At 44.8% G+C, this 25,475-nt stretch overlaps 1 protein-coding gene across 1 annotated transcript in view; it reads left to right on the top strand.

Moving 5' to 3' along the window:
• The window catches only part of malrd1 (MAM and LDL receptor class A domain containing 1), a 261,497-nt gene that overhangs the window by 118,327 nt on the left and 117,695 nt on the right, over window positions 1–25,475 (top strand). Inside the window, exon 22 of the mRNA XM_078427721.1 lies at window positions 7,920–8,077. Coding sequence (XP_078283847.1) covers window positions 7,920–8,077 — 158 coding nt within the window. The remainder of the gene's footprint in view (window positions 1–7,919; window positions 8,078–25,475) is intronic.

The following is a 25,475-nucleotide window of genomic DNA, read 5'->3' as shown; positions in this document are numbered from 1 at the left end:
CTGTGTTAGGTGTATGGTTTACTCTGTGTCTGGTCTTTTGACAAAATCTTATCAATTCCATGGTGCATTAAAAGCGCTGCATTGCCTCTGCTTCAGGCTGTGATTTCGGCCTTTATATGAATCGATTTTCAATGCCAGATGGTGATTGTGAGATTGACTGCTACTACCTGTGGCTCTCAGGGACTGCATAGTTATCAAAAGCTTAATTAAAAGAATCACTCAATGGGCAGTGAATGTGTTCTTTATGACTGACTGATTTTCTATTGATCAGTGAAGTGCTCTTTACATGATGAAAAATGGAACAAAGTAATGAATGGATAATAGTTTTGCAAGAGCAAGATACGGTATTCTTTCAGGAGAATCACAAAATAGTTACACTACAGAAGGAAACTATTTGGCCCAATGGGTCTGTACTGTCTCTACAAACTTATGCTGCCTTCCTCTAATCAACCCATACTGGTCCAAATGAGTGTTATTTCTCATTCTGATTATTGTTTCCAGAATAGACAATAGAGAATAGACAATAGGTGCAGGAGTAGCCCATTCGGCCCTTCAAGCCAGCACCACCGTTCAATGTGATCATGGCTGATCATTCTCAATCAGTACCCCGTTCCTGCCTTCTCCCCGTACCCCCTGACTCCGCTATCCTTAAGAGCTCAATCTAGCTCTCTCTTGAATGCATTCAGAGGTTTGGCCTCCACTGCTTTCTGAGGCAGTGAATTCCACAGATTTACAACTCTCTGACTGAAAAAGTTTTTCCTCATCTCCGTTCTATCATATCATATCATATATATACAGCCGGAAACAGGCCTTTTCGGCCCTCCAAGTCCGTGCCGCCCAGTGATCCCCGTACATTAACACTATCCTACACCCACTAGGGACAATTTTTTACATTTACCCAGCCAATTAACCTACATACCTGTACGTCTTTGGAGTGTGGGAGGAAACCGAAGATCTCGGAGAAAACCCACGCAGGTCACGGGGAGAACGTACAAACTCCTTACAGTGCAGCACCCGTAGTCAGGATCGAACCTGAGTCTCCGGCGCTGCATTCGCTGTAAAGCAGCAACTCTACCGCTGCGCTACCGTGCCACCCATTCTAAATGGCCTACACCTTATTCGTAAACCGTGGCCCCTGGTTCTAGACTCCCCCAACATTGGGAACATGCTTCCTGCCTCTAACGTGTCCAACCCCTTTGGGGTAGTGGGGTATATTCCCCAATACCCAAGTTAAATTGACTGGGCTGGAGTTACTAGCTACTAGTTGTTGTCTCCTTCTTTTAATGACCAAGACTGTAATATTCACATTAAAGCAGAAAATACTGGAAACACGCAGCATGTCAGACAGGCACATGTTCGTGGTGAGAGGAACAGAACTAATACTTCAGGTCAATAATCTTTCAACCTGGAACATTACGGTTTGCCTCTTCGCAATTCCTACCATACTTGCTGAGTATTTCCAGCATTTTTGTTTGTTGTTTCAGATTCACAGCATGTGCAGTTGTCACATCTGTATTTTTTTCAGTTCCTCAGGCACCTACTAAATCCATAAATATTTGAAGATAGACACAAAAAGCAGGAGTAACTCAGCAGGATAGGCGGCATCTCTGGAGGGAAGGAATGGGTGGCGTTTCGAGTCGAGACCCTTCTTCAGACTGGTTAGGGATAAGGGAAACGAGAGATGTAGATTGTGATGTGGAGAGATAAAGAACAATGAATGAAAGATATGCAAAAAAGTAACGGTGATAAAGGAAACAGGCCATTGTAAGCTGTTTGTTGGGTGAAAACGAGAACCTTACGTGACTTGGGTGAGGGAGGGATAACGAGAGAGGGAATGCCGGGGCTACCTGAAATTAGAGAAATCCAAAATCATACCATTGGGCTGTAAGCTGCCCAAGCAACATATGAGAAGTTGTTCTTCTATAAATATCTGAACATTTTTAACCTGGGCCTCTGCAAATTTCCTCCTTTGCTTCCCTCAGCAACCATGATTGCATTCCATCTGAATCAGGTGATTTATTCACTGTCGGTACTCCAATTTCTTTCTACTACCCCCTCTTTTCAAATTGTAACCCATCGGGAAACTTTAGTACGTCTTTCTTTGTTAAAATTCTATCAGTATCTTCTTCCTTGGTGAACACTAATGTATATTACTTACTTCATTACTCTCTCTCTGAGAGTACTTTGCTAGAGGAATTCAGTGGGTCAGGCAGCATTCGTGGAAGGAATAGACAGGCAACGCTTTGGGTCAGAATCCAGCGGGTTGCAACCCAAAACCTCGTCTGTCCATTACCTCCACAGATGCTGCCTGACCCGCTGAGCACCTACAACACTGTGTGTGTTTGCACAAGATTCGATTGTCTGCAGTTCCTTGTATCTCTGTGAGTAGATATCCATATTACTCACTGAGCAGCCCCACTTCTCCGACAACCCTCTCTAGTCCACATGCCTATATTATATTTGTGGATTTTTGTTTCTAAATGTATTGATCAGTCTTTGCTCAGTGCAGGGCTGGATTAAGCTAGTGCGGGGCCCATAGCATATGTTATAAAGAGGCCTTAAATACGGGACAAGGTGACGTCACCGCCCACGGCCCACGTGACCTCACCCAGCCGGCGGCCACGTGCCCCCGTTCCACCAATGGCGTCCATTTGAGCCGGGAGGCGGGTTGCTATGCAACCTCTGTTAGGGGCTCCCAGAAATCACAACAAAATGAAGCAACAATCAGCGAGGTCCCAAAATCCAGGGTTCAAATGCACAGGCTTGGGCCAACTCGGTGCAAAATTCAACAGAAATGCCGCGGGGATTTCTGCAGAGTATGGGCAAGAAACACATCACGCCCCTGCATTGGGCGGTGACCGCAGTGCGAGCGAGTGCAGCCAACGCCCGCTCCATACGTACAATGGCACTGGAGACACCAAGGGCAGCTCTCCCAGTGTCAACAATGCCGGCTGCACACCATGTTCCCATCAGGGCAGCCCGCCCACCCTGTTCCACCCGATGTCCGGCGCCTCCCTCTCCCGCGAGCCGGGCTCGCCCGCGTCAACCACAAACTCCACCTGCATTGTGTGCAGGTTTACCAAGGACGCTGTCCCAGCCTGTAAGTCCTGGGAAGGGGAAAGGAATAAAAAACCCGGCGACTTCCCGCCCACCCAACCAACCAACCAAACATGCCCTCCGAGACAGCAGAGTCCGTCTTGGTCCACCGGCTGCCGCAAGGAATCAAACCGGACTGTCAATGGGGAACCCGCGTCCAGCGTCAAAGAATGACCCAGTCCCTGACCATTCCCCGTGGACTAGACGAATTCCCGCAGGTTCAGGCAATCTAAGTGGACTGCAACCCGCTGCGTGACCCGGAAGCACTGATTCAACGCCGCACCCTCTGAGAGAGCAACATTAAATCAGTGCCTCTAAGTCACGCAGCGGACCACAATCCACTCAAACTGCCCAAACCCGTGGGAATTCATCCAAACCACATAAAACAGTCAGAAACCGAGCCATTCCCCGACACCAACCGTAGGTTCCCCATCGACAATCTGGCTCAATTCCCCACGGCAGCCGGCAAACCAGGCCGGACTCTGCAGTCCTGGAGGCCATGTTTGGTTGGTTGGTTGGATGGGCGGGAAGTCGCTGGGCACCCCCCGATTCCTTTCCCCTCCCCAGAACCCACAGACTAAGGCAGATTCCCCGGCAAACCTGCACACCATGCCGGTGGAGCCCGGGATCGAAGCGGGCGAGCCCGGCTCGCAAGAGAGGGAGGCGCCGGCCAGCAGGGGGCCATGCCGTCCCCATAGGAACATGGTGTGCATCCGGCGCCACCAACCACCGAGAGAGCTGCCCTTGTTGTCTCCAGCTCCACCATACACATGGAGCAGGCGCTGGCCACACTCGCTCACACTGCAATCGCCGCCCAATGCAAGGGCGCGATGTATTTCCTTCCCATACTCTGCAGAGATCCCCACTTGTACTTTAGAAACCACTTTCCGACCTTTACACAAGGAGTCACAATGCTCCACCGTCCGACTTAAAGTGATTTGGGAATGACGGCCGGTCGCCAACTCGAATCATTAACTCTGTTTCTCTTTCTGACCCACTGAGCTTTTCCTCGCGGCATTTCTGCCAAACTCCACACCGAGTCAGGCCAAACCCGCACATCCAAGCCCGGGATGTCAAGACCTCGCTGACCACCACCACACCTAGTTGTGACCTCCGAGTGTATTTACCGTGTGTAGATACATGATAAGGGAATAACTTTTAGTACAAGGTAAAGTCAGCAAAGTCCGATCAAAGATAGTCCCAGGGTCACCAATGAGGTAGATAGTAATTCAGCACTGCTCTCTAATTGTGGTTGGACGATTCAATTGCCTGATAGGAGCTGGGAAGAAACTGTCCCTGAATCTGGAGGTGTGCTTTTTCACACTTCACACTTCACACTTCTATACCTTTTGCCCGATGGGAGAGGCACACAATGAAAGTGTAAATTTTAATCCTCTTAACTCCATAAATCTGCTTTAATAAAATATAAAATTAATGGAAAGTTGGAGTGATGTTTGCCAATAAATGGCCCTGATTGTTACTGTTCCCCCTGCTGGACACCTGCTGGAACATTTGGCAGAATGTGCAGGATGATTAGTTTATGTTTGTACTACCCCAGTTTAACATGCCAGAGCATTCATCAGAGATTCCCTGCCGACTTCCTGGAGCCTTCTGTTGGAGCTTCCTCCATGTGTGGCAGAAGATAAATAATATATCCATCAAATATGAGTGAACATATTGTAGTGAAAGGTAACTGTAAGGGTACAAAGTTATTGTATTTCCCATCACTTCACCTTAAGTAATGCTGCTTGCAATGTCTGACCGAATGTATTCCTGATTCACTTGTTGGCCAGCACAATGACACAACTAGTAGGGCTGCTGACTTTCAACTCCAGCGATCCAGGTTCTATCCTGACCATCGTGCTGTCTGTGCGGAGTTTACACATTCTCCCAGTGTCAATCAGGATTTCCTCCAGGTGCCACAGTTCACTCTCGCATCTCAAAGTTGTGGAATTGCACAGATTAATTGGCCATTGTAAATTGCCTCTCTTTTGGGTGAATGGTAGAATTGTTGAGAATTGTAGGCAGAATAGATTACCTGGAAGGTTAATGGGGGAGTAGGATTACTCTGTGAGCTGGAAGGCCTTCTGGTATTCCACGTGGAAATATGAAGGGGGAAATGTACAGGAAACTCTTGTTATAATGGACCATAGGTGGGGGGGGGGGGGGGGGGGAGGGGGAAGGGAATAGTGTCTGTTATTGCTGATTGCAAGCTATAACCGTGTAAGGTATTATCATTGTATAAGTGGTGGAAATAAACAACTGCAGTTCCCAACAATAACAACAGTTCCTAACTCGAATTCTAATTCCCATCTCCAAAATGGGTCTGAGAATGAAAGCTGCAGGAAAGTAAAAATTCAGTTTGTTGGACATTGTTGTCTTTGGGCCAAGTAATTGTGAACTCCCCCTTGTGTCCTAACTATCCTTTGAGCCATGAGATGACCGGGAGAACTAAGTGGAAGAGGTGCAGAAAATGAATGAGGATGACAAATCTTAATCACGCTGTTTTTCAACTTGTCACTCTAACCACAGACCACTGGAAACAAAGATTCATTGAAATTTAGAACACAAAAGGAGATTACTCAGCCGATTGTGAGCCTGACTGGTTTATATGTGCTTCTCGTGCAAATTTGATTTTTTCCCAGAGTAAATCACATTTTTCGCAGAGTAAATCATTTCTGACTGTAATTGACCCAAAGGTGATATTGGTCATCACGTTAAGACGTCTGACTATTTCTAGGCAAAATAGACTCAAAGTAACTCAATGGGCCACACATCTCCAGTGAATACGGATAGGCAATGTTTCAGCTTGGGACCCTTCTGCAGACTCATTGTAGTGGGGGTGAGAAAGCTGGAAGTCAGGTGGGAGCGGGACAAAGTCTGGCAAATGTGTTAGGTGGATGTAGGTGAGGGTTTTGTTGGCAAATGGTTGGACAAAGACCAGAGATGAAAAGACAGAAAGTGTGTGATGAAGTGTGTGATGAAGAGATCAGGATAGCGGAGATAAGAATTGTGAAGCCAGTGGAAGGAATATAGGTGGAACGGCCAGGAAGAAATGGGTGTGCATAATGTTTAGGTTTAATGTTTAATGTTTAGAAATATCCCCAAACACCTGTCCGACAGATCAGAAACACACTTCAGGAGTCAGGTGTGGATTTGTCAATGTCCACTGTCTGCAGACTTCATGAACAGAATCCAGGTGAAGAAGAAAGGGTGGGGGGTTGGAAGGGGAGGGATTAGTTGTTTGTGGATTAGTTTCCTAAAATTGGAGAATTCAATGTTCAAACCGTTAACCAAACAGAATCTGAGGTGCTGTTCCTTTAGTTTGTGTGTGGCCTCACTCTGGCAATGGAAAGGTCAGTAAGGCAACGGCTTGGTGGTCCGATCACAAAACAGTGGCCTTGTCTACAGATAGACATAAAATGCTGGAGTTACTCAGCGGGATAGGCAGCATCTCTGGAGAGAAGGAATGGGTGACCATTCGGGTCAAGACCCTTCTTCAGACTAGAATCAGGGGAAAGGAGAGATATTGGCGATGCTGTAGAGAGATGTAGCACACTTTCCTCAAATCAGCTCCACTTTGCAAGTTGAGTTCTTGAACGTTTTGGACTGTTGCCTAACATCAAATGCAGCAGATCATCTTTCATCACCATAGCAACTGGCGAGTCATGCACACAAAAACATCTTGCTCTGAATGGCATTCAATTGCCCCGAAATGGGGTGAACATGTCATCATTCAGCATCGTGAGATTGCCCTTGGGTCCCCTAATGTGGTCTTCATGTTAAGGCTAACTAGAATTTTGAGGTGCATAATGGAGAGTAACTAATGATTCTCTTCGTTCACATCAGATATGATCGACATAGTCACACTTTCCTACAAATCCCATCACTTTTCAGTGCCTCTCTCTGAACTTGTCACATTCAATCTACCATATAAAGAGGAGTTGCTGGAGGAATGGCAACATGGAGCAGATATTTCATCTCATCAAGTGATCTCAGTAATGTTTCTCAGCTTCTCACAGGAATGTCCTGCATAGAGTTGCACACGAGAGATGTTGTGAGAGCAGAACAAGCAGGTGAAAACAAGACGCGAGAGATTAAAAATCAATTTGGGTCTTCATAAATAATCATAGGTAGGATAAAAAGCCAGCTATGGTGTGAGTCAAATGATTTCATTTATGTGGCAGACCGCAGTATGATTTTTTTTTTTAGATTTAGAGATACAGCGCAGAAACAGGCCCTTCGGCCCACCGGGTCCGCACCGACCAGCGATCCCTGCACACTAACACTATCTTACACCCACTAGGGACAATTTTTACATTTACCCAGTCAATTAACCTACAAACCTGTACGTCTTTGGAGTGTGGGAGGAAACCGAAGATCTCGGAGAAAACCCACGCAGGTCACTGGGAGAACGTACAAACTCCGTACAGACAGCACCCGGAGTCGGGATCGAACCCGGGTCTCTGGCGCTGCATTCGCTGTAAGGCAGCAACTCTACCGCTGCGCCACCGTGTCTGTAACTTTGAAGGAGAAAACAGCATTTGATGCCCAGCCCCAATATAGATTTCGCTTCAGTACCTTCACAAGAACTGTGAGGTTATGTTTTATAATTTCTCTCTAAATGAAAACAACCCTATTGCTTTTCCAAACGTCCTCTGACCAAATTCTCCATTTTTGAAGAGGACTACATATGGCACAAATGATGAAGGCAATTACAGTAAGGGGTTTTTTTCCCCCCTAAAATAAGCTAAACCAGTACTTTACGGCCCAAAAATTGCCTGTTGGCCTCTTAATTTAAAAAAAAAATGTTCTCTTTGCAGGTCACTTTTTGTACCTTGAAGCTATTCCTAGAGGTTTGAGGGGTGACAAGGTCCATCTCAGGAGCTCATTATGGAAGGAATCAAGTGCTAAATGCACTCTCTCATTCTGGTATTACATGTCATGGAAAGCTACAGGCCATATAAGAGTTCTTATCAAGGTAAGAGACGCTATCTGGAATGTACTGTAAAAATGAACATGCAAAGTCAACTAAAACACTTTAACATTGCATTGTTTGATGACAACCAGGTTGAATATGAGCATCGCACCTACCAGTGAATTGTTCAATGCTGCAGTTGCAATTATAATATTATAAATATATATATATTGGCTCCAGAGTACAACTTGTTTTCAATTCAGAGACTCAAAAAGCACATAAATAAGACCTTCAGCCCATTGAGTCTGCATTGGCTATCAAGCAACTATCAACACTAATCTGAATGAATGAATGAATGAATGAATGAATGAATGAATGAATGAATGAATGAATAAGTTTATTGGCCAAGTATGCATATACAAGGAATGTGCCTTGTTGCTTACACTAAATATTCTTACACTAAACTCATTTTATTCTCCTCCCAAATTCTACCACTCACCTGCACACTCGGGCCAACTTTTAGTTGCCAATTGACCTACCAGCGATCAATACTAGGAGTGCTTTGGAGGCATTCCTGGCAATCTAAAGGTCGGAGTGCATTACATGCCAGACCAATGCCAGGAAATTGTTGATTGTGGAAATAAAGTAGATTGCCAAGGATCCTAATGCACACGAGGTTTGGTCTTATGTTTTTTTACAGGGTAGGTCTCATAGAAACTTAGAAAATAGGTGCAGGAGTAGGCCATTCGGCCCTTCGAGCCAGAGCTTAAAAGGACCTTTCATAGTGAAGCTAAGATGGTGCAAGTTACTCAGGCAGAAGCATTGAATGTGGGATTTGTTTGGGCAGTACTTAAGGGAAGTTGTCTTCGCTGTCTGGAATTCTGGAGCCTGTATCAGTTAGATTTGTTTCAAGTTAATGAAACTTCTACTATATCTTGTTCTTGGCTCACCCAATTATTTCTTCTGCTGATGCTGACCATTCCTTTCCACACAGAAACCTTAACTTTTAGGCACCTAGGTATGACTCTTGATACACCAGTGTATCCTAGACCTACCGTACACCACAGTCAATAATGTTTCCCGTGCAATGGGTGTCCTCACTTGAGACTCAAGTGTCCCTCAACACAAAAAATAACACGTGTCCCACTTTTCTGTGCTATCCCACGTCTCTTACCTGAATATCCAAAGATATAACTATCTCTGTTTGAATATACTCAGTGATTGAGCCTACACAGGTAGTGGATGCCAAAGATTCACCAACCTCTGGGTAAAGATATTTGTTCCCCTCTTTGTCAATACTCAAAACTTCAATGACACTTCATCCCTAGTTGTAGGCAACTTAGCCAGAGGAATCAAGATAGAATCATGGAATGGTTACAGCAAGGACATTCAGCCTATCGTATCCAAGCCAGCACTCCAACAGAGCTTCTCTCTTGATCCATCTCTGCCTTTAGTCCATAGCCATGCAAATTATTCTTCAATATTTAATTATCCAATTGCCTTTGAGAAGCTACAGTGGAACCTGTCTCCATTGCCACTGTGGGTGATTCAGTCCATGTTCCAACCATAAATTCTGTAAATAGATATTTCCTCAGATCAGTGATAATTCTCTTCCCTTTTAGTTTCTTTCTGTGTGTATCATCCTGTCATATTTTTTTCAGCTCTCTTTTCTCCATATAGAACAGTCCCAGCTCTCATAACTGTAATCCCTCATCCCAGAAATTATTATCATAAAACTTTTCTGACTATGCTCTAACACTTTGATGTCCTTTTATTTGAGGGTGGGCCACTGTTTTACAAAGGTTCAGCATGTTTTCCCTGCTTTTATTCTGTATGCCTCTGTTAAAGTCTGGAACTGTGTTTGCCTTATTACCACTTTCTCAACTCAACCTCTCACTTTCAATAACATGCACCCATTGATCAGGTTCATCTGGTCCTGCACCCCTTTCAGAACAGTATCCTTTATATTGCCTCTCACCCTTCTTCCTACCAAAATGCATTGCTTCATTTTTTTCTGCATTCAACTTTGTTGGCCATTTGTTCACGCGTTCAATCAACCTATTTGCATCCTGCTGCAGCTTATCATTAACCTCTCTACAATTTATTAATACTGCCAAATTTGTGTCTTCCACAAACTTAGAAATCATAACTTGCACCCTCAAGTCTTGATCATTGTTACCAATCAAATGAAACCTTGAGCCTTACATTGATCATTGGGGATTGCCATCTGTCTTCAATATGAAAAACCTCCATGCATCATGACTCTTGCACAGAAAAGCCTGGAAACTATACTTTCCATGGGTCTGACTCCATCATCACTCCTGTTCCAGGCATCCACCACTCTGTGTAAAAAAAAATCTGGCCCGTATATCTCCTTTAAACGTTAACCCTCCAACTTTAAAGTTATGCCCTCTAGTCTTTGACACTTCCACCCTGGGGAAAAAAGGTTCAGATTGTCTGCCCTATCTATGCCTCCCACAATTGTTATACCTCCATCAGGCCTCCCTTCAACCTTCAATGTTCTAGGGAAAACTATCCAAGTTTGTCCCACTTCTCCTTATAGCTAATAGCCTCTAATCCAGGCAGCATCTGGGAAACATCTTCTGCACCCTCTCCAAAGTCTGCACATCCTTCCTGTAATGGGGTGACCAGAACAGGATGCAAAGGTGTGGAATTCTCTGCCTCAGAAGGCAGTGGAGGCCAGTTCGTTGGATGCTTTCAAGAGAGAGCTGGATAGAGCTCTTAAGGATAGCGGAGTGAGGGGGTATGGGGAGAAGGCAGGAACGGGGTACTGATTGAGAATGATCAGCCATGATCGCATTGAATGGCGGTGCTGGCTCGAAGGGCTGAATGGCCTACTCCTGCACCTATTGTCTATTGTCTATTGTCTATTGTCAATACTCCAAATACCGTCTAACCAAAGTAATTTAAAGCTGCAACGTGACTTCCTTACCCCTGTACTCAATGCCCTGGCCGATAAAGGTAAGCATACTATATGCCTTCTTTACCACTCTGTCTATTGTGTTGCCATTTCCAGGGAGCTAGGAATTTGGCTCTTTCTTCGCTCTATCTAAATTCTGCCTTTGTCACTGAAGCACCACCATCTTTCTTCAGCACAGTAATTTTTTTAAATCATTTGTTATCCCTCCTCCTTTCACCCATCCTAATATTTCCTGCAAATGTCACAGAACACATAATGTGAAGGGTCTCGACCTGAAAAGTCGCCCATTCCTTCACTCCAGAGATGCTGCCTGTCCCGCTGAGTTACTCCAGCTTTTTGTGTCTATCTTCGGTTTAAACCAGCATCTGCAGTTCCTTCTTACACATAATGCCCAGTTCTGTTCTCTTTGAACCAAGTTTCTATTATCACCACACAATATTCCCAATATTCCCGCACGATTATCAGTGCCTGTGGTACAGTAACCTTTATTACCACATTTCGCATGATCACATACACAGTAAAAAAATAATAATAATTTGATTCACATTTTTACTGTCGCCAGTAAAATTCCTATATTGAACTAACTTGGTGTGAACTGTCTTCCACATTTACTTTTGCTTTCCTGTCTTTATCTTAAGAGTTGTCATTAGCCCATCAGCCACATTAAAATGAGGCCCAGATCCCAATATCAGGTCTACTGCAGGCCTGTATTCATTAGTTTTGTGCCAAGGTTGTGTTTGAGCATTTTTAAAACCAGAATTTTTGTACGATTCAAACACTTTATGGGAAATCTTTAATATTTTTGTTCCGTCTTTGGAAAACAACTCGAAATATAGATCTGGAAATTAATAGTAAACTGCTCTTTCCAATGTGCATTAGCTTTATTGCTATACTAGATGTGCATGCAGAGAGACATAGATAAATATACATTTCTGAGTTGTTAACTTAAGAGTTTATAAATCAAATTATTATTTGGTTCTCATTTATTTTAATTACCAAAATTGACAAGGAGCAAAATGAAGATTGTTAGCAGTATATTAAAGTGGATTAGAATTTTCTCACTAATAGACAATAGACAATAGACAATAGGTGCAGGAGTAGGCCATTCAGCCCTTCGAGCCAGTACCGCCATTCAATGCGATCATGGCTGATCACTCTCAATCAGTACCGCGTTCCTGCCTTCTCCCCATACCCCCTCACTCCGCTATCCTTAAGAGCTCTATCCAGCTCTCTCTTGAAAGCATCCAACGAACTGGCCTCCACTGCCTTCTGAGGCAGAATTCCACACCTTCATCACTCTCTGACTGAAAAAGTTCTTCCTCATCTCCGTTCTAAATGGCCTACCCCTTATTCTTAAACTGTGGCCCCTTGTTCTGGACTCCCCCAACATTGGGAACATGTTTCCTGCCTCTAATGTGTCCAATCCCCTAATTATCTTATACGTTTCAATAAGATCCCCCCTCATCCTTCTAAATTCCAGTGTATACAAGCCTAATTGCTCCAGCCTTTCAACATACGACAGTCCCGCCATTCCGGGAATCAACCTAGTGAACCTACGCTGCACGCCCTCAATAGCACGAATATCCTTCCTCAAATTTGGAGACCAAAACTGCACACAGTACTCCAGGTGCGGTCTCACCAGGACCCGGTACAACTGTAGAAGGACCTCTTTGCTCCTATACTCAACTCCTCTTGTTACGAAGGCCAACATTCCATTGGCTTTCTTCACTGCCTGCTGTACCTGCATGCTTCCTTTCAGTGACTGATGCACTAGGACACCCAGATCTCGTTGAACATCCCCTCTTCCTAACTTGACACCATTCAGATAATAATCTGCCTTTCTATTCTTACTTCCAAAGTGAATAACCTCACACTTATCTACATTAAACTGCATCTGCCATGTATCCGCCCACTCACACAACCTGTCCAAGTCACCCTGCAGCCTTATTGCATCTTCCTCACAATTCACACTACCCCCCAGCTTAGTATCATCTGCAAATTTGCTAATGGTACTTTTAATCCCTTCATCTAAGTCATTAATGTATATCGTAAATAGCTGGGGTCCCAGCACCGAACCTTGCGGTACCCCACTGGTCACTGCCTGCCATTCCGAAAGGGACCCATTTATCCCCACTCTTTGCTTTCTGTCTGTCAACCAATTTTCTATCCATGTCAGTACCCTACCCCCAATACCATGTGCTCTAATTTTGCCCACTAATCTCCTATGTGGGACCTTGTCGAAGGCTTTCTGATCTTTCTAATCTTTTGACATATTTGTGACTCCTCATGGAAACCATTAACTTTAAAAAAAAAAAAATCCCATGTGTATTTAAATATGTTAATCCTGTCAACCCACAGTGTGTTGACAATAAAAATAGATACAATCTGTTTAATCAGCATCTGAGTTCATTTAAAAAAAATAGTTTATTCCCTTTTATTATCAACCAAATGAGACCTATTGGATATTTTTAATGACAAATGATATTTGATTTTTTTTACTGCTGTGAAGCATTGCTTACTCTGTTTGCTAAAAGTTGATTTATTACTGAAAATATTACAGTAATAAATAACAAGTGGAAATAAATTGTATAGTTCTTTGGCTTTGACTGAGGCTGCAGTACAGTCAGGAAACTGAAGCATAGTTACATTAACATGAACAGAGTTATTGGCTGACAAGTGTAACTGCTATTATTCATTTTTGCAATGTGAACATTGCAGGTAGAGACAGCATTTCTTGCTCCTCCGTCGTTACTCTGAGAAGTTAGCATGGACCTTTGCCACCTTTGCTAACAGCCTATCCATGAAACACAGTGGCTTACTGGGTCAGCTCAGAGGGTCCAAGAAAATACAAATAGAACATTTCCAGAGTACTGGAGATTCCAGTCGATTTATTCAAAATAAAAACACGGGCATAATCGGCAGGCATTTTGAAATCTGACTTTAGGACTGAAATGCTGGCATTGTCTGGAAGCTGAGATAGAACCATTCTCTACCACATCCCCGCCACTTACACACCAACATGAATGTCTACAAGCACAGAACATTCCCTTGGATGTCTTCCAAACACTTGTACAGTCCAGTTACTAATTTTTCTTCTGGTTACATTGGAATGTATTCGGCTTGATCTGTTTTTGTTATTTGAAGAATTCATTATGTCATATACAGCTTTGGCATAACTCTGGTAAACAATCACTTACACCTCGATACCAGGCACCTGTGTGGAGAAATAGAACCCAATTACAGCAAGTAAGATTGCTTTGCTGGCAAAATATGGTTAGCTCTGTCATGGAGTCATAGAGTGATACAGTGCAAAAACAGGCTCTTTGGCCCAACTTGCCCACACCGGCCAACATGTTCCAGCTACACCGGTCCCACCTGCCCGCTCTTGGTGCATATCCCTCCAAACTTGTCCTATGCATGGACCTCTCTAACTTTCTTGAATGCTGAGATAGTCCCAGCCTCAACTACCTCCTCTAGCAGCTTGTTCCATATACCCACCACCCTTTGTGTGAAAAAGTTACCTCTCAGATTCCTATTGAATCTTTTCCTCTTCACCTTGAACCTATGTCCTCTGGTCCTCGATTCACCTCCTCTGGGCAAGAGACTCTGTGCATCTACCCGATCTATGTGGGACCATTTATATTTGCTCGGAATCTATGTTTGCCATTGCCTAGAATTGGAATGTTGAATTGGTCTCTTCTTCATGAATAGCATTTAATTCAGGTTTAGATTTATGTTTATTATTGTCATGTGTTTATTTTACATCCTATCCAATCACAATACTGCACATAAATACAATCAAACCAAACACAAGTACGATAGGTCGAGCGAAGGGAAAGATACAGAGCGCAGAGTATGGTCCTCACCATTGTAGAGCAACAGTCCCACAGCCAAAGTCCACAATATCTTGACGGTATTGAATTTAGCAATTTTTTACCCGGTTGCTGTATATGTTGGGATGCAAATTAATCTACTTTTGGATATTCAATGAATCAATGGCTAAGGGTTCTGTACAAGAAATCCATATTTTCAAGAAATTCACAAAGGAATGGGCTTGAGAGGGGAAAATAGGTCAGCCGTGTTTGAATGGTGGAGCAGACTCGATGGGCCAAATGTCCTAATTCTGCTGTTATGTCTTATGAGATGGAGGGGAATCAGACAGTACCTTAGCTTATGGAAGGGCAGCTCAGTAGGCTGGTAATAGAGGGGAATAAGCTCTCTTTGATTTTATTTTAACTTGAAGGATGAAATTGTGTCGCGAAGAATGATATATGCAGTAATATGACAAAGGAGTAAAGAATGTTGCGATTTCAAATATTGTATGTATTGATTTAGAGCTAAATGTCATCTGATGTCTGTGACAGTTCTATTGATCTGATTTGAAGGTCAAAGATAATTCAGTCCCTACCCCTCCTCTGCCAACACACTCAAATCGCTTCTGTCAAAGGTAATATTTTAGCGATTTCTTGATGAGAGATCACTCTTGCACCAGCCCAGAAGCCAATTTGAAAATTACAAATCATTTTGTAATTGCATTTAAAAACTTTGTATAGCATAAACTTAACATTGTGTCCAATTTTGGTTGTCATTCCTGAGAAACCCCATCATGGTAATAATATAAATATGTATTCATCAGAACCATTTAAACATTTTAAGAACCAATAGTATTTTTTTTGTAAATTGAAGGGGTGTATGTAAACTGAATTTCCAATTGCTTGAAGAGTAATATTTGACTGCACAGTGTTCAGGAAACATTGTATCCCCTTCATTGTTTTTGAGTGAAATGGTTAGAAAGTTTATTGAAACAAATCACATTCACATACATTTAAAAGATAACAGCAAAACGGCAGGTGATTAATGTTGTAATGGATTAAGAGGGAAAATAAGACTCAATAGCATCTGTGTGATTAAAAACATTGGAAATCAAAACAGGAAGATGTTTCAGACTTACGGTACAATCAAATTTGATATTTTTAACTCAGTACTGTTCCCTTGCACTAGGCCAATATCCTTTAATTTCCTCATCATCCAAAAATCTTAAAACTTCTCAGTGAAAGCCTTCAAAATTCCCTTTGGTTACTGAATCCGAGATTCACTATCCATCAGGCAGAGAAATGTCTTCTTAACTCTGTTCTAAATGGCAGATCCCTTTCCTGAGACTGACTCCTAGCTCTAGACTCCAGGGAAAAGTCAGGGGAAGCATTGATACTGCATCTACCATGAGAACCCAGCAAAGGCTTTGCATATTTCAATGAGATTGCCTGTCATTCTTTTAAACTCAAGAGAGCACAGACCTGGTCTGCTTAATTTCTCCTCCCAGGTCAATCCTCTTATTGCAGCATCTGTTCTGGCTGTCTTTTCAATGGCCTGTGAAACAGTCTATGCACACAAGCTCTTAAAATACATTTTGGTACATTGGCCTTCATCAATCAGTGAATTGAGTATAGTGGTTGGAATAGTTATGTTACAGTTGTGCATGACGTTGGTGAAGTCACATTTGAGTATTGTGTACAGTTTCTGTCACACTGCTTTCAGAAGGATGTTGTTGAGCTGGGAAGAGTGCAGGGGATGTTGCCAGGCCTTGAGGGCCTGAGCTAAAGGGAGAGGTTGGGCAGACTAGGACTTTATTCTTAGTAATGCAGGAGGACAAGGGGTGATCCTATACAGGTTTATAAGATCATGAGGGGAATAGATTAGGTAAATACACAGAGTATTTTATCCAGAGCACAGGAATACAGAACCAAATCTATGTAAGGTGAAAAGGGAAAGATTTAATAGGAAACTGTGGGGAAACTTCACACAGAGGGTGGAGCAAGCTGCCAGAGGAGGTAGTTAAGGAAGGTATTATGACAACATTTGAAAGATATTTGGACAGGTACATAGATATGAAAGGCTTAGAGGAATATGGGCCAAACGTGGGCAGGTGGGACTAGTGTAGATGGAGCATCTTGGTTACCATGGGAAAGTTGTGCTGAAAGGCCAGTTTCCCCATGCTGCATGACTCTATAATTCTATCTGTTGCTATATTTCTCGCCAACCTACTCTCACTCTCTACTTTCACTTTTTTATTAATCCTTTCCTTTCATCTTCCCTCATGAGTTATGGTGGAAGGTCTAGAGATCACACTCTTGAGCACCCAGCCCCTGTGCTCCAATCTGTCTTTATCCACAGACCAGGTGAGAAATGCGCTCAGGAAGATCAATGCAAGGAAGGCGGCTGGTCCGGACGGTATCAGCTTGAGGCTCCTCAAGTCTTGTGCAGACCAGCTGTGCAGAATAGTGGAGCATGTCTTCAATCTGAGCCTGAAACTGGGGAGAGTTCCACATCCTGCGTGGTACCGGTACCAAAGACGCATCACCCGAAGGAACTCAACAGCTACAGGCCAGTGGCACTGACATCACACCTGATGAAGACACTGGAGCGTCTGGTCCTCGCCCATCTCCGCCCCCTGGTGAGACCATCAATGGATCCGCTGCAGTTCGCCTACCAGACTCGCATCGGGGTGGAGGACGCCATCATCTACCGACGGAACAGAGCTCTTTCACACCTGGAGAAGCCGGATAGCACTGTGAGAATCATGTTCTTTGATTTCTCCAGTGCATTCAACACCATCCAGCCGGGGCTTCTGGGGGGCAAGCTGGAGCGCACAGGAGTGGATCACCACCTCACATCCTGGATTCTGGACTACATCACCACAGTATGTGAGGACAAAGGACCTGGTCTCGGACAGGGTGGTCTGCAGCACTGGGGTTCCGCAGGGAACAGTGCTAGCTCCATTCTTGTTCACCCTGTACACTGCGGACTTCAGGCACAGCTCTGCAGACTCCTATCTACAGAAGTTCTCTGACGACTCTGCCATCGTTGGCCTCATCACGGGCGACGAGGACAGGGCGTACAGAGAACTGATCAAGGAGTTTGTGGACTGGTGCCAGCGGAACTGCCTCCGGAACTGCCTCCGGATCAACGCGGGGAAAACCAGGGAGATGGTGGTAGATTTCTGCAGGCGCAGCCAGGTCCCCCCGACACCAGTGAACATCCAGGGAATGGACATCGAGAGGGTGGATTCTTATAAGTACCTGGGTGTCTACCTCATCAATAAACTGGACTGGACTGAAAATACCGATGCGCTATACAGAAAGGGCCAGAGCAGACTTTATCTGCTAAGGAGACTCAGGTCCTTTGGAGTGCAGGGGGCACTCCTTAGGACCTTCTACAACACGGTGGTTGCATCAGCCATTTTCTATGGAGTGATCTGCTGGAGCAGCAGCTTCTCAGCGGCGGAAGGGAAGAGACTCGACAAGCTGGTCAGGAAGGCCAGCTCTGTCCTGGGTTGCCCCCTAGACTCAGTGCAGGTGGTGGGAGAGAGGAGGATGATGGCAAAGCTAACATCGCTGCTGGACAACGACTCCCACCCCATGCAGGACACTGTCACTGCACTGAGTAGCTCCGTCAGTGACAGACTCCTTCATCCCAAGTGCATGAAGGAGAGATATAGGAGGTCCTTCCTTCCCGCTACTGTGAGACTGCACAACCAGCACTGCTCCCAGCATACGAGTCAACAATAACAGCTAAGAACACACAGAAAACTGATGACAATTTATGTATCTTTTATTTATAATGAATGATATCTTGCTCTCTTGCTATCCACTTTGCTGCTGTAACACTGTAGATTTCCCCGGTGTGGAACGAATAAAGGAATATATTATTATTATTATTATTACTCTGCACACATGAGGCAATTTACAACTACCAATTAACCAAAAAACCTGCACATCTTTGGGATATGGGAGGACACCAGAGAAAACCCACCGGGAGAACGCGCAAACTCCACACAGACAGGACCCGAGGTGAGGATCAAACCTAGATCTCTGGCGCTGTGAGGCAACAGCTCTACCAGCTGCGCCACTATTAAAGCAGGAACACAGAACACTCATCAAATATATGGAGCAAAGGCAGATTATGATGTCAGTTCAGCAGGCGATGTGTCTAAACAGCAGTACAAAATCACCAGAGCTGCTAAAACATGACAAGCTCAGCTAATGCCTAAGCCCAGTGATGGTGCACCCTGGGGGTGAATGACCTCCGCTGAGGGGGAGTTGCCACCTTATCCCTGCTGCACATCCTGGTGGACAGGTGAATGCCCTGTGGGGGATTAAAGACATGAATTACTGTAGAACTGTCAAGGGAAGAATGTATGTTGCCGTTGTGCACATGATCATTTTTCACTGGCTGCTTACTTCTCGTCCACATGAGGTGATGTGTGCAAAGTGGTGGGGCTGTGCAGACTACTTTGAAACTGGTTGGCCACAAGTCCCCCAGCTCTTCCTTCTCTTCAGGTATAAAAATTGAAATAAAGGGCCAATTTTGGCTGGGTACCTCTCATTCAAAGGCGACCTTTGAATGAGACTGTCAGCATGCATTGAATAGATGAATGGATTTGTTGAGAATGACAATAAGGTGTGATACAGCAGAAGGTTAGTAGTGGACGGATCTTTTGACTTTAGATTTTAGACTTTAGAGATACAGCTCGGAAACAGGCCTTTCAGCCCACTGGGTCCGCGCTGATCAGCGATCACCCCATACACTAACACTAGGGACAATTTACCATTTTACTGAAGCCAATTAATTTACAAACCTCTACGTCTTTGTGGTGTGGGAGGAAACTGGAGCACCTGGAGAAAATCTGGCCCGATCCCCTTCCCATTCCCAAAACATACTAATTCCCATTCCCATTCCCATACTGACCTTTCTGCCCTGGGCCACCTCCACTGTCAGAGTGAGGAACAGCACCCCATTTTTCACTTGGGCAGCTTGCAACCCAGTGTTATAAATATTGATTTCTCTCATTTCAAGTAACACTTGCATTCCCTCTCTCTCCGTTCCTACCCCACCCTAGTCATCCTGCTCGTTTTACTGTTCATATCCTCTCATTATCACATCCTCCAAAGCCAACAATGAACCATTATGGGCTCTTTCATCATCGGTTCCATCTCTGATCTGTTCTCTACCTTTTCGCAGCTCTAGTTCCCCTCTCCCCTGACACTCAGTCTGATGAAGATTCTCGACCCGAAACATCACTTATTTACTTCTCTTCAGAGGCGCTGCCTGTCCCGCTGATTTACTCCAACATCCTGTGTCCATCTTCGGTGGAAACCAGCATCTGCACTCACTTCTGTCTTCTGTTTCTGTTTTCTACTGCACAACCGCCAACAGCTGGGCTATCTCGTGCAGGTTTCGCTTGCATGGGTTGCAAGAAGGTTATTTAGATTTTTATGTGGCCAAGTTTTGTGAGATGATCCATGTCCAAGTTGTCGAGCTGTGACCTGAAGAGTGACAAGGTTGGTGCACATCTGATGGTGTCGGGCAGGATGTTCCACTCTGGGATCGTCCATGGATATAGTGATTGTAGGTGGCTATTTTTTGTTTTCCCTCTGTTGCATTGGAATGTGCACTGCAACCCATCAGACTCCATCTTGAAACCCCAGCTCCAACCACAAATGGCTTAGGCGATGTCAACCATGGAGCAGTGGGCTGTGGACTACACCTGCCCCAAGCACAGTGACAGCGAGACCACCTCAAATCTGATGACCAGTCATCAAGAGGGAGCGCTACTTCCACAGTCCCGGATTTCCTTTACCCTCGCTTATCTACCCCAGCCAATTTTTGTTACAACCCTCTGCCTCCAGGTCCCCAGCACCTTCGGGTAGTCAGTCCTTGGTGAAGGGGGCAGAGGGCTGGTCGGGCCAGTTGCTGAAGGGCATGAGCTCGCTCTACCCACGATGGACACTCATCCCTGATGCCAACTGAAACTGGTCGCAGATGCTAATCAATCTGCCAACTGACCACCAATCCCAGGAGAAGATAGTGATGTTGTCCATGTCCAGGGACGCCGGTAATCTTAGTGCCATGGAGATAAACAATAGCAAGTCCATTGACCTGAACATTGTCTTCCTCAGTCCCATGTGTTGCCTATCCCGTTCATTTGTCAGGAACAAAATAAGACTTGACAGACCACATATAAAGCAGAAGCTCGCGTAGGGCCACTGTCTGTGCCAACTGCCTCTAATTGGTAGTGAATTACCTTGCAAAGAACTTGGCACGAATACCCAGCAAGAATCAAATTATAGGCCTATTACATGCAGAGCATGTTCCTGTACAACAATGGAAACGGATGTGCTGCATGAATGACTGTACAATTTGGAACCCATTGTAATTCCTAATAATGTTGGGAACTCGTGCTGAACGTTTGTGGTGGAGATGTGTCATGCAGTGAATAACAAAAAATAAGCACGTTTATTGTTTCTCACAATGATGAATGCACAATGCCCGTGTCTCATGACACTGAAACCTTTTTTTAAATTAGTGTCAAACTATTGCCGGTCAGCAGCCTGCCCTCTTACCGCACTAGAAATTTATTGCACCACTTTTTGTTGACCACGGGATGAAAGCCATCTGGCCGTCGCGGTGGTCTGGAAACACTGGGCAACAGGAGGCAGCATTGTCGGACTTGTGTTGCAATATCACCAACTGAACGGCACCCCATTCTGACAAATAAACTGTGAGCAAATGATGGGAGACCCAACATCTGACCTTATACGATACGATACGATATGATACAATAGAATTTTATTTATCCCAGGAGGAAAATTGATCTGCTAACAGTAATAAAAAGCACAAAATATATGAAACATGAAATTAGAATGATGAGTGGAAAGGTGATGTGGGGTGGGGGTGGGGGGGGTAGGGGAGTCAGTATTAGTCTCAGTCTACCGCACGACAGAAGGGGGAGGAGTTGTAAAGTTTGATAGCCACAGGGAAAAAAATATCTCCTTCTTCTAGAAGTGGAGAAAATCATGAGAGGAATAGATCGGGTATGCGCACAGTGTCTCTTGCCCAGAATAGGGGCATCAAGAACCAGAGGACATAGGTTTAAAATAAGAGGGGAAAGATTAAATGGGAATCTGAGTGGTGACTTTTTCATGCAATGGGTGGTAGGTGTATGGTGCGAGCTCTACCCGATCTATTCCTCTCATGGTTTTGTACACCTCTATAAGATCGCTCCTCATCCTTCTACGCTCCATGGAACAGAGACCCAGCCTACTTAACCTCTCCCTATAGCTCACACCCTCTAGTCCTGGCAACGTCCTCATAAATCTTTTCTGAACCCTTTCAAGCTTGACAATATCTTTCCTATAACATGGTGCCCAGAACTGAACACAATATTCTAAATGCGGTCTCACCAAAGTCTTATACAACTGCCACATGACCTGCCAACATCTAAACTGAATACTCGGTCTGATGAAGGCCAAAGTGGGAAAAGCCTTTTTGACCACCTTATCTACCTGCAACTCGACCTTCAAGGAACCATGCACTTGTACTCCTAGATCCCTCTGCTCTGCAACACTACCCAGAGGCCTACCATTTACTGTGTAGGTCCTGCCCTTGTTCGATGTCCCAAAATGCAACACCTCACACTTCCCTGTATTAAATTCCATCAACCATTCCTCTGCCCACCTGGCCAATTGATCCAGATCCTGCTGCAATCGTTCACAACCATCTTCACTATCTGCAAAACCACTAACTTTTGTATCATCAGCAAACTTGCTAATCTAACCCTGTATGTTCTCATCCAAATCTTTGATGTAGATGACAAACAGTTACGGGCCCAGCACCGAACCCTGTGGCACACCACTAGTCACAGGCCTCCATTCTGAGAAGCAACCTTCCACCATCACCCTCTGCTTCCTTCCATGGAGCCAATTTGCTATCCACTCAGCTATCTCTCCTTGGATCCCATGCGATCTAACCTTCCAGAGCAGCCTACCATGCGGCACCCTGTTGAACGCCTTATTGAAGTCAATGTACACAACATCTACAGCTCTGCCCTCATCAACCTTTTTGCTCATGCTTTCAAAAAAATCAATCAGATTTGTGAGACACGACCTCCCACATACAAAACCATGCTGACTGTCCCTAATCAGCCCTTGCCCATCTAAATGCCTGTATATCCTATCCCTCAGAATGCTCTCCAGTACCTTACCAACTACAGATGTTAAGCTCACCAGCCTATAGTTCCCAGCAATTTTCCTGCAGCCCTTCTTGAAAAGAGGCACAACATTTGCCACCCTCCAATCCTCCGGCACCTCTCCTATATTTAAGGACGACTCATAAATTTCAACCAGGGCTCCCGCAATTTCTTCTAGTTTTCCGCAATGTTCTCGGATATATCTGATCATGCCCCGGAGATTTGTCTATCTTTAAACACGACAGTACCTTCAGTACTTCCTCGATGGTAACCGACTGCTCTCATCACACTTCCAGTGACTGCTCCAATTTCCTCCATCCTACGTCTTTCACCTTGGTAAATACAGAGGAGAAATACTAATTGAGGACCTTGTCCATCTCCTGTTGCTCCATCCAGAGGTGACCGCTTTTATTCCTGAGAGGTTCCACTCTCTCTCTCTCTAGTTAGCCTTTTTCCCCTTATGTATTTATAAAATCTTTTGGGATTGTTTTTTATGCAACCCGCCAGAGCTATCTCCTGGCCTCTTTTTGCCCTTCTGATCTCCTTTTTTAGTTTGCTCCTTAGTTCTCGAAACTTCTCCAGGGATGAACTTGATCCCAGCTGCCGATACTTGTCTCGTGCATCCTTCTTGTTTTTGACTAATGTCTCAATTTCCCTTGTCAGCCAAGCTTCCTTATGTTTGCCTGCTTTGCCTTTCACTCGAACGGGAACGTCCTGACCTCTCTTCTGTACACTTTTTAAACCTTTATATCCATGTTGTCAACGTTCCTTGTATGGAATGTGCTTCAACATTGATGATCAGCCTGCAATGTTGAGATATCCACCGTGTGGCGCCAACAATGGCTGCCTCGCCAACAGGCTGTCCCTTCCTTCTTTTGTTGTTTGTATGTGTTAAATGTATGTTTTTAGTGTTCTTTAGCTTGTTTTATCTGGGGGGTGGTTTTATCTGGAGTTGGGGGAAACTCTTTCTAATCTCTTACCTCGACGGTGATGCGATTTCTTTCCGTATCGTATCTCTGTCCGCATTGCGGCCTCTCATTGAGGAGTTGGCGGCCTCAGCTGGAGACCGATTCCGAGAGCTCCACCGTGGGTGCCTGCGGATCACGGAGCCCACGATCCCTTTTCCAGGGATCGACTTCTGAGCTCTACCGCAGTAGTCTGCTGGACTTTAACATCACGGAGCTCGCGGTCTCTGGTTAGAGACTGTAATCAGGAACTCCAAGCCGCAGGTGCTTCGACAGCCACGACGCGGGAGCTTTGATCGGCCCGATGCGGGAGCTTCAAATCGCCTCGACGCGGGAGTTTCGACCACCGACTGCGGGAGCTTCGATTGTCCCGAATGCGGATGGTTTGACTCCCCAACCGCGGGAGAATAAAAGAGAAAGTAGATTGGACTTTATTGCCTTCCATCACAGTGAGGAACGTGGGGAATCCGCTGTGGTGGATGTTTATGTTAACTTTTATGTACCTGTGTGTCTTGTTGCTTTTTTGTAGTATGGCTGTATGGTAATTTGAATTTCACTGTACCTCAATTGGTACATGTGACAATAAACTGGCCTTGAAACCTTGAAACCTCATCATATTTTTAGTTTAGTTTAGTTTAGAGATAGCCTTTATACTATCAGTCTTAGCATGGCGCGTGCAAGATTTCCCTTCAGATGGCCTTCAATGTTGTAATTTCTACGCAGCAGACTGGCCATGACAGATAGGTTGGCTATGATTAAATCAGTAGGTTGTTTCCTTTCTCTTATCCATATTGGACAGTGTGGGCGTCTAGCATGAATGTCCACAGATAGCATGGAATCTGACCCCTCAGAATCATCTCAAACTGATGTTAAGTATTAAAGGACCTTTAATTATTTGAGATTAGATAGCACAGATCTTGAGATTCAGGAGTGGCACAGTGACACAGCTGGTAGAGCCACTGCCTCACAGTGTCAGAGACATAGGTTCAATCCTGACCTTGGGTGATGTCTATGTGGAGTTTACACATTTTTTCCCAGTGACTCCATGGGTTTCCTCCAGGTCCTCTGGTTTCCTCCCACATCGCAAAGACGTGCGGGCTTGTAGGTTAATTGGCGCACACAAATTGACCCTAGTGTGTAGGGAATGGACGGGAGAGTGGGATAACAGAGAAATAATGTGAATTTACTTTAGGTTAGTTTAGAGAAACAGGGCGGAAACAGGCCCTTCGCCCACCGAGTCCACGCCAGACAGCGATCCCTGCACACTAACACTATCCTACACACACTAGGGACAATTTACATTTATACCAAGCCAATTAACCTGTGAACCTTCACGTCTTTGGAGTGTGGGAGGAAACTGAAGATCTTGGAGAAAACCCGCGCAGGTCACAGGGAGAACGTACAAACTCCGTACAGACAACACTTGTGGTCAGGATCGAACCCGGGTCTCTGGCGCTGTAAGCCAGCAACTCTACCGTTGCGCCAGCGTGCCGCCTAATGGGTGATTAATGGTCAGTGTGGACTCGGTGG

Source organism: Rhinoraja longicauda, chromosome 2 (genome assembly GCF_053455715.1).
Source record: "Rhinoraja longicauda isolate Sanriku21f chromosome 2, sRhiLon1.1, whole genome shotgun sequence".
In the NCBI taxonomy this organism is placed as follows: domain Eukaryota; kingdom Metazoa; phylum Chordata; class Chondrichthyes; order Rajiformes; family Arhynchobatidae; genus Rhinoraja; species Rhinoraja longicauda.
Note: the sequence above shows the minus strand (reverse complement) of the source record. Positions and strands in the feature narration are given on the sequence as shown.